We start from the raw sequence: 9,445 nt of genomic DNA, 5'->3' as shown, positions 1-9,445 counted from the left end.
ATACAATCAGGTACTGTCCAGCTGTGTTTTGGAAAGCAGATCTCTTTTTAAGTCCTTAGTTTTCATCATCACCATTATTATTATATTAATAATATTAATCATGTCCTTAAAATCAAAACAGTATTGATTTTCTGGTTTCTGTTGCAGGAAATGTAAAACAGGGACATCTTCCAATGACACACATTTAAAACATTGCTAACAAAAATCATAATTAATTATACAGCTTTGTGTAAGATACAGCTGGTCCTAACCCAAACTACCAATGTACAGCCTGCCCCTCTTCTGTTCCCAGAGCCCCCCAAGGGATGTAAAAATCATTGTGATGCTGTCATTGGAAGATTTTTTGCTGGATCAAAACAGAAACCTCTTGAGACTGTTGTCTTTGGTGCGAAGGAAGTAATCAATCGCCGAGTGGTTGAGGCCCCAATGATCCAGGGTGAACCTTGACTGTTGCCAAATGTCTAGGTGTGGCTTGCTGGTTGGACTGGTTGGATTGATGCTTTGGTAAAATTCTTTCCTTTCTCTGGGCTCTACTCCTCTCTTACCCAGTTGTCCCTGGAAATTATGCCCTCTTGCGCCTGCCTTCAAGGTTTCGGAAATTGCTGGGTCTCAACTTCATCTCGGCGAACTGGATTGAGTATTCGTGGCCTTTCCAGTGGAACCAGTTAACACCCTGGGGAAAAAAAAACCCCAAAACAAACAGAAAAGCATTCACTAATCATTGCTAGTTAGTCGAACCAGTGAACTGAGCTCTGTTTTAATTTGACCATCTGGTGTTTCATAGCAGTCTCTCTCCCAATTGTCTATCAATCTATGCCATGAAATGTTTCAAAGGGCCTGGCTGATTTGGACCCAATTTCTTAATTTAGTTAGAAATTATCTAAGTTTGCCTGGAGCTCTACAATCTTGAAACTGGGTATCAAAACAAATAGGTTCTGAAGGAATTCAGGGCATAATTGGAAGCTATAGGATTGAGTGGCTCTATACAGGGAGATCTGTAATTCCCAATACTATGAAATATGTTAATAAAATTTTACTATGGAAGTGTAGAAAGAATACAGGTGAAATAAAATTTTGCAACCTGGGGGTTTCCTGGATTGAGGAGAACATCCATGAACAGGGGAAGGTCTCTGAGAGATGTTGCATAGCCTCTATCTTCCAGTCAGACGGAGACCAGAGACCATTTTACACAGTCAACTCACCTGCACCCACTGATTTCTGAATGTACAGTTTCTGAAGAAAAAACTCAAATAGAGACTGCCTTTAGCAATCCAGGGAGTTGTAAGGATAGATTTAACATAGAAACTCGGAAGGTTCAGATCTTAAAAGATTCACAAAGTTGCCATTGAGAAAACGTTTGCAGCTATAGTCATGTACCTTCCCTCAGAAAGGAAAATAAATGTATTATTTAAATCACTGATTATGTAAGAATAAAGAGAAAGCTGAAACAACCACCATAACAAAAGGTTTACAACCTGAACACAGGATTGAGAGTGAAATGATCTTGAGTAATTTATTAAATCTTTCTGGGCCTCAGTTTCACTACTTTGTCAAACCCTTCAGGTCCGATAATGCTTGCTTTGAAAGGAAGTTATTGAGATTGAATAACTTTTGCAAAGGAGCAATTATAGAGCAGGGCATATTGTAGATTCCAGGTAATCATTACTTCCTTAACCTCAGTTAGGAAGAAGTATCTGTGGACCAAAGATTTTCTACAGGTAAAGACGCATTTGTGTCCAGGCCTTCTGGGTCCATGTCAGACTCTTTAAAAACTGAAAAACCAAACCTAATGTTGTTGAATCCATTTCAACTCCTAGTGGCCCCAGGTGTTACAGAATAGAATTGTTGTTCCATAGAGTTTTCAATGGTTGAGTGTTTCAGAAGTAGACCACCAGACCTTTCTTCCAAGTTACCTCTGGGTGAGTTCAAACTGCCAACATTTTAATTAGTAGTTGTGTGCTTAACATTTTGTACCACCCAGGAACTCATGTTTGACTCTTTAATAGAGAAGCGGAGAACTAGTAGAGAGTTAATGTGCTCTGCTGTTAACTGAAAGACCGGAGGTTCAAGTCTACCCAGAGGTTCCTCGGAAGAAAGGCCTGGTGATCTTCTGAACTAACCAGTCATTGAAAACCCTATTTGAAGTTCTTCTGTGTAGAACATGGGGTAACTATGAGTCAGAATTAACTCCATGACAATGGGGTTTTGGTTTAAAGACCACAGGTGGCAGGGTCTACCCATCAAGTCCCAATAGGCCCTTGTCCCACTAGAGGGAGAGGCAAGCTCAGGACTTGGTAACCTCAACTTCAGGCAGGGCACCCTCTTCTCTTTATGCTGCAGAAGGCTGTGAAGGAAGATGTTCATGGAATTCATGACTCAGGAAATGAGGGAAAAATAGAAATGTTTTATGTGGTTCCAGTGATTTGGAATTCCACTGACATTAGGAGGTCTTTGAGTCTGTAGGGAGGTGAGATTTAAGTCTGGTTTGTTCATTTAATGAGCAAATATATTTGTTATTACTCATTCCCTTCATGAGGGACGGTAACTGAACAGCTTGGTCCTTCTGCTCTCTTTCTTTCCTCTGACAGAGGCTCAGTTCAGAGGCTGCATTGTATGTGGTAGAGATTGAAGCCAGAGAGAAGCCACACAGAGCTCCTGTGACTTCCTCGTGATCTTCTACATCTTTCTTCTTCCAGAGTAAGATGGAAGAAAGGAAACAGAAGTTTCCTTGTGGTGTGGCGATTTTTTTTCCCCCCAGGACTGTGTATCACACTGATATTAAGAGACAAAGCTATCGGATGATGCAATAACAATGCTCAGAGTGGAAGTCTTATGAAGACTACATAATAAGGAGACAGGTATCATTTTCTAGCTGCTAACTCACGCATAAGCGCATCTATTATCAGCATTTCTGATAATGGACAATAACAGTTCTCAACACTTGCTGCATGTTAAGAGTCAGGTGTGAAGTTTACAAAAATAAAACCCAAAGCAACCAACCAAAAAACATAAATAAACAAAATAGTTACGGTAACTTTATCCAGATGCTAATCAGAATCACTGGGGTTATCATATAGACCTTTACAGATTTACAAACCCCCCAGAGACTCTGGAGCAGATCTGGTAAGAATTCCTAAGGTATAGGGGTCAGCCTAGTGTGGCTCTGTGCAAACACTTACTCCATCTTCCTTGAGGGGCAGGGGGAGGGGTGTGCTTCTTAGTGAGAAGGAAACAGGGCAGGAACTCAGTCCGTGGTTAAGCCACTGCCACTGTCTTTTCTGGTCTAGAGTTGATCCCTCTTGACTCTATTTGATTTTCAGGCTTATGCTTAGTGCAGGCTGGACTCAATGAAAGGTAGATTATTGAATTTGTTTTTAGTTCACCTGTTCTTAGAGGGGATCTTAGAAATCCTTCTCTGTGTCAAACAAGTTGTGCTACAGTCATTGTGGGGAAATTTGGCTCTTTCCCCCAGGTTTACTCCAAAGACAACTCTGATTTTTGTCCTCAGCTAGGGTGATGTAACCTTGAAACTCTTGGAATATACTGAGTGATAAGACAGGGACACCTCACCACAGCTAATAGTTTATGCTAGTGAAGTAACATAAGTGGACCTCTTGGGCCATATCACATAACAATTGTCTTATCTTGAGAGAGGGCTGTCTGGAGACTGAGTTGAACTGAGCAGTCGATTGATCAATTGTGCCTACATAATGAAGCCCCAGTAAACATTCTGGACACCAAAGTTTGGGTGAGTGTCCCTGGCTTGGCATCCTCTATACATGTCACACATTGATACTGTGAGGGCAGTGTTTTCTGAGAACCATGGAAGCTCCAGGTTGGGAACCTTCCAAGCTCCAGCTTGGGAACCTTCCTAGACTCCACCCATGTGTCTCTTCCTCTGACTGGTTCTAATTTGTGTCTGTTCCCTGTAATAAACTGTAAGCATGAGGATAAGCACCTTCAATGAGGTTTTCTAGAGAACCACTGAAACTAAAGGGGCTGTTGGGAAACCCCTGAGCTTACAGTTGGTATCAAAAGTGAGGGCAGTCTTATGGAGGTCTGTACCCTCTTAAATCTGGCTAACTCCAGATACCCTGTTACTTTAAGAAAGCTACTCTCTTCTGTGCTTGTATGTATATATATATATATGTATATATGTATATATATATTCAAATTAGTAAATACATAGGTAACAATATTCATCACAAGCACACTTCAGTGAAGTTACTGTGTTATCATGTTCAATCATCATCATCATTATCTGTTTCTAAAACTTTACCGTCGCCCCTAACAGACACTTAGTATCCCCTAGGCAGTGAGCTCTGGTAGCGTAGTGGTTACGAATTGGGCTGTGAACCTTAAGGTCAGCGGTTCAAAACTACCAGCTGCTCCGCGGGAGAAAAATCAGGCTTTCTACTCCCGTAAAGATTTACACCCTCGGAAACCCTGTACAGGGTCGCTATGGGTCGAAACCGACTCAACGGCACTTAACAACAACAACAAGGCAGTGAGTATCCAGAGGGCCTTAGTCTCATTTCTTAAAATGGGAGGACTGAAAGGTTGTAGCATCATTCTAGTGTTCTTGGGGTTCTGTGGCTGCCCCCTGCCCCCCCGCCAGGCCAGGTAGGACTTTACCAGGGAGAGAAGGCAGCACTTGGACGTGTCCTACCTCTTCCTTGTGTCACCTAAAGGGTGTCTACTCTTCTGTGTTTTACATTTTGGAGGACAGATAAATGTTTCTTGGAGAGAGCTTTCCATATTTCGATTCCACCTGGTCAGTACTTCCTTGGGGTTGTCAAGAGTTTACATGAGTTGTTTCTATGATTTTACATGATCTTCAGTGTCACCAGGATTTTTTCTTGTATGTCCTGTTCCCTGAGGTTTCTGCCTACTAAACTCAGCCAGGACAGAGAGGCTGAACTGGCCTCCCATCAACCCCAACCAACTTCCTGAGTTCTGCCCGGGACCCTCACAGCTCACTCACCTGACTGTGGTTGTTGTCTCCATATTTGCCCATCAGGTTGACACGGTGACAGTTCTTGTACCAGAAAGCCCCCTTATAGGACAGGGCACAGTTGGTGATGGCTGAGTCTGTGTCTTTGTCAAAGGTTGAGAAAGATCTCCCATTGTGGTAGGCCATGGAGTCACCTGGGAGTGGGGAAAAACATGGGTCTGAGAAACTCTGCCTGGAGTTTTCCTTCGGAGCTGAAAGGGGCAGAACCAGAGGCAACAACTGAAAAGTTTGGGAGTAGATTGTCCCTGAACACTGGATGGAGCACTCCCCTGGATGGGACAGAAGGACTTGTTAATGATGGAAGCAGCATCATGTGGCAGAAAGTGGTAGGTGCCTTACAAGGATCTCGGTTCAAGTTCCATCTCTTTCACTTCCTAGCTGTAATCACGTAGAAACCTTTCATTAAACCTCAGTTTTCTCATCTTTAAAATGGGATTTTAGAGTGGTACCACTGAATAGGGCTATTGTGACAATGGATCTGAAAGTGCACTAGATGTAGTCTTATTTTTTAGAATTTTCCTGCATTCCTCTTAAAGGACCTCCTCAGAAATCTGCATGTAAATCAGGAAGTGCTTTTGCCTCATAACAAAGACCTGTAGCCATATTTATAACAAAATCCTTCAGATATTAGGTATCTCCACATAGCCTGTGTGCATCACAGGATTATTTTAAGGGTTTATCTGACCAGTGTTCATGTCTTAGTCAAGAAGTCCACTTACATGTAGCCCTATTGCAGAATGTAAATATAATTTAATTTATTAAACTTTATTGTTGTTAAGTGCCGTTGAGTCGGTTCTGACTCCTAGCAACCCAGTTACAGTTTCCAGGAGAAGCTGGTGGGTATTAAGCATTGTTGCTGTTAATTGCTGTCAAGCTGGTTCCAACCCAAAGCAATAGGGTTTCTGAGGAGTAGCTGCTGAGCTTGAACTGCTGACCTTGTGGTTCAAACCAACTTTGCAGTCCAGCACATTAACCCACAGTACCACACCAGGACAGCTTTGGTGGTGGTGGTTATGCACTGTTCCGACTCATAGCGACCCTGTACAGGGTTTCTGAGGCTGTAAATATTTACATGAGCAGAAAGCCTCATCTTTCTCCTGTGGAACAGCTGGAAGTTTTGAACTACTGACCTTAAGATTCGCAGCCCGAGTCGTAACCACTACTCTACCACGAGCACATAAATGCCATTGCCTTTTGTGTCCCTCCCCCAGCCACCCCCCGGCCAAATGCTTTGCCCAAAGATTTGAATATACTGAGGAAATCTACATTAATATTTTGGAGCCAGCAGTCAAAGAGATTCAGATGCCTTTGTAAGCATAATGCTACCAGAAGCATGTGAGTGCAGGTAAATATTGATGAAACCAGACACTCTTTTGGGGGATAACGGGCTTTAAGGCTACAGCCTACAAGTACACAGGACAATGAAGTCTTGTAAGAGTTATTTTAGTAAAGAGGAGTATTGTGGCCCTTTGTTGCCCTGGAAATACAAAAGGAGATGGGTGGAGGCCACATTCCTGCTGTCTGATGAATTTGCTTGCTTTGTAACAACATCCTTTGTGCCTGCAGCCATCTCAACCAAAGAAGTATTTATTGTCAGGTGTAATGGAGTCCTGGTGTGGTGTGGTAAGATAAACAAACACTGGACTGCTAAACGCAAGGTTGGTGGTTCCAATCTACTAGCTGCTCCTCAGAAACCCTATACAGTGTCACTGTGAGTCAGAACTCACTCGATGTTACTTAACAACAACATGGATTGTAACTCCTAACCTCTATGACTTCTGTTAGAAGTCCATGTAGAAGTGGGCTGTCTTTAAAAAGAGATTTGATAAGCCAGTAGACCAGCCACAGGGGAAGATTCCTGCCAACATGAAGATCACCCAGGAGCAGTTCAAAGAGACAAGGACCTTCCTTCAGGGCCAAGGGAGAGGGAAAAAGTCTTGTAGCCTGCTAAACTGAGAGAAAAATATTAGTTAAAGCCACCCAGTTGTGGTATTCTCCGTTATTTTGTTGTTAAGTGCCGTCGAAAATGTCAATTCTTTGCGGGATGCTAGAATGAAAACAATTCTAGCCCCTGGATATCTCTGTTCCTGACCGGTGACTTCCCTGCCAAATGCCATCTCAAAAGAGCTTTGTGCTTCTCTGGGCTGAGCCTAGGTTTTGGCACACTTCAATAGGCAGACTTTTCCCTTTGTAGATGTATTCTTTTAAGACTCAAGAGAGGGCAGAAATGCACCAATGTATCTGTCTCTTCTGTTTTCACAGACATAACTGAAACTCACCCCCAATGGGCCTGGGGTACATGGAGCTGTCCACTCTCCCAGGCTAACAAGAGCATCCGTGCAGCCATTCCCTGTAATCAGGTCTACATCCTGTGTTCACCTTCCACACATTATTTTATCTTGGGCAAAGCACTGACCTTTTCAGAGCCTTGGTTTTCTTATCTGTATAATAGCAGTATATTCCTGGGAGGAGTTTTATGGGAGAGTCCTGGTATGGCGCTGTGGGCTAATGTGCTGGCCTGAAAAGTCGGTTTGAACTGCAAAGTCAGTGGTTCAAACTCACCAACTGCTCCCTAGTAACCCTGTACAATGTCATTATGGGTTGGAACTAACTTGATGGCACACAACAACCAACAAACGACAACAAGAACAACAACAAAGCACACCAGTTTCCATGGAGTCAATTCCAACTCATGGCAGCACCATGTGCATCAGAGGGTTTTTAAGGTGTTACTTTACTGCAAGTAGATAGCCAGGCCTTTCTTCCATGGTTTCTTGGAATGGCTTCAAACCCCTAACCTTTTGATCGATAGCTGAGAACTTAACTGTAGCAGGAAGGGACTTCTTGTGGGAATTAAATGGGGGAATGTGTGTTAAACATCAACAGAAGAGGAGGATACCCAGTAAGATCTAGTATATGTTGTTTTCTTATTTACTTCTTTCCTGGGAGCCCTAAATCCAACTAAAGACCATTTCAACTCAGAGGTCTTCAAAACAGGAATGAAAGTGCTCTTTGGGAGCTAGTAAGCCCTGGTCAAGGGGTTGGGGAGCATATGACCACTGGCAGGAATACCTTAGAGGAGATTTAGGCAGTCAGGTGACAAGTGCATCATTTGCTACTGACAGTGTAGCTCACACATCAGCAGCAGTAACAGCCATTGTGGCATCACCTGGGAACTTGCAGAAATGCAGACTCCAGGCCCCACCCCGGGATTCTGTGCACCAGCGTCTGCATTTTAACAGGTTCCCTGCTAAGTCATATGAACATGATCATTCGAGAAGCACTGGATAAGATGAATATTAAGACCTTGGAAAGACTGTTTTTCTATTGGTGATTTCTAAAAATGAGTAAGAAAAAGCCATTTCTAAGTGAATGTAATTGCAACTCAATCCTGACTGTCTTGATTCCCCAACTGCTCTATGTTCTGGTGACTCAACTCTGTTCAATTTCAGTTCTTCATGATTAGCATCTTGTAGCTATTTGTCTAAGTTATCTTAGTTACAGAGCTGCTGTAGCACAAATACTACAAGTGGGTCATTTTAACAGATTTTTTTTTTTCTCTCTCTAATAGTTCAGGAGGCTAGAAGTTCAAATTCAGGATGCCAGTTCTAGGGGAAGATTTTCTCTCTCTGTTGGCTCTGGAGGAAGGAACTTGTCTCTTTCAACTTCTCTTCCAGGGCAGTCTTCCCCTGTGAATGCTTTGCTGGTTTGTTTAATTTCTTCTATATCTCAAAATATATTGACTTAAAATATGTTATATACTAATCTTGCCTCATTAACATACAAAACCAATCCATTTCCAAATGGGAGTGTAACCACAGTCATAAAGGTTAGCATTTGCAACATGTAGCTTTTGGGGGGAATATTCATAACAGTATTCAAAGGAGCCCCTGGATTGAATGCTGTAAATGGTTAGTTCACTCAGAGGCACCTTGTAAGAAAAGCCTGGCCATCTACTTTCAAAAAAAAAAACCAGCCTTCAAAAACACTATGGATAGAGGAAGAAAGAAGAGGGGAAAATAAGATTAACCCACTACAAGTGGATGAGCTTGACCTATACTTGTGGATGCAGTATAACAAAGGAGCGGACAAATCTTTACAGTGAGAATCATTGCCACCCCCTTGGTACAACTGGGTCAACAGGGAGGGGAACTTAGACATTGGCTACCCAAAATGGGGGGACTACAAAGGCAAGAAGTGACTGACTTACAAGCTTACAATAAGGAACCTAGCTCCAGAGGATACAGGGAAAGGTAGAATCTCCACTGAATTGTTTCCCACCTGTCTAGATGGGTTTGATAAAAGGTGAGGGGGATAGAACTCCTGTGGTTCAATAGGGAATGATTGCTATCAGGTCTGACAATGAGTGTTGGAAAGGTAAATGTAAATGTTTGGTAACAAAAGGAGGGGAGTGGCTGATTTTGCAGTCCA

The 9,445-nt window shown here is 42.6% G+C and overlaps 1 protein-coding gene across 1 annotated transcript in view; it reads right to left on the bottom strand.

Annotated features, from left to right (window-relative positions):
- Positions 1 to 562: 562 nt before the first annotated feature.
- TNC (tenascin C) overlaps positions 563 to 9,445 on the bottom strand; it is a 71,985-nt gene continuing 63,102 nt past the window's right edge. Inside the window, exons 26-27 of the mRNA XM_006865684.1 lie at positions 4,985 to 5,148; positions 563 to 673 (exon numbers count right to left, since the gene is read on the bottom strand). Of these exons, the coding sequence (XP_006865746.1) occupies positions 563 to 673; positions 4,985 to 5,148 (275 nt within the window). The remainder of the gene's footprint in view (positions 674 to 4,984; positions 5,149 to 9,445) is intronic.

Source organism: Chrysochloris asiatica, unplaced genomic scaffold, assembly GCF_000296735.1.
Source record: "Chrysochloris asiatica unplaced genomic scaffold, ChrAsi1.0 scaffold00081, whole genome shotgun sequence".
Lineage (NCBI taxonomy): Eukaryota > Metazoa > Chordata > Mammalia > Afrosoricida > Chrysochloridae > Chrysochloris > Chrysochloris asiatica.
This window is presented reverse-complemented; position numbering and strand designations above follow the sequence as displayed.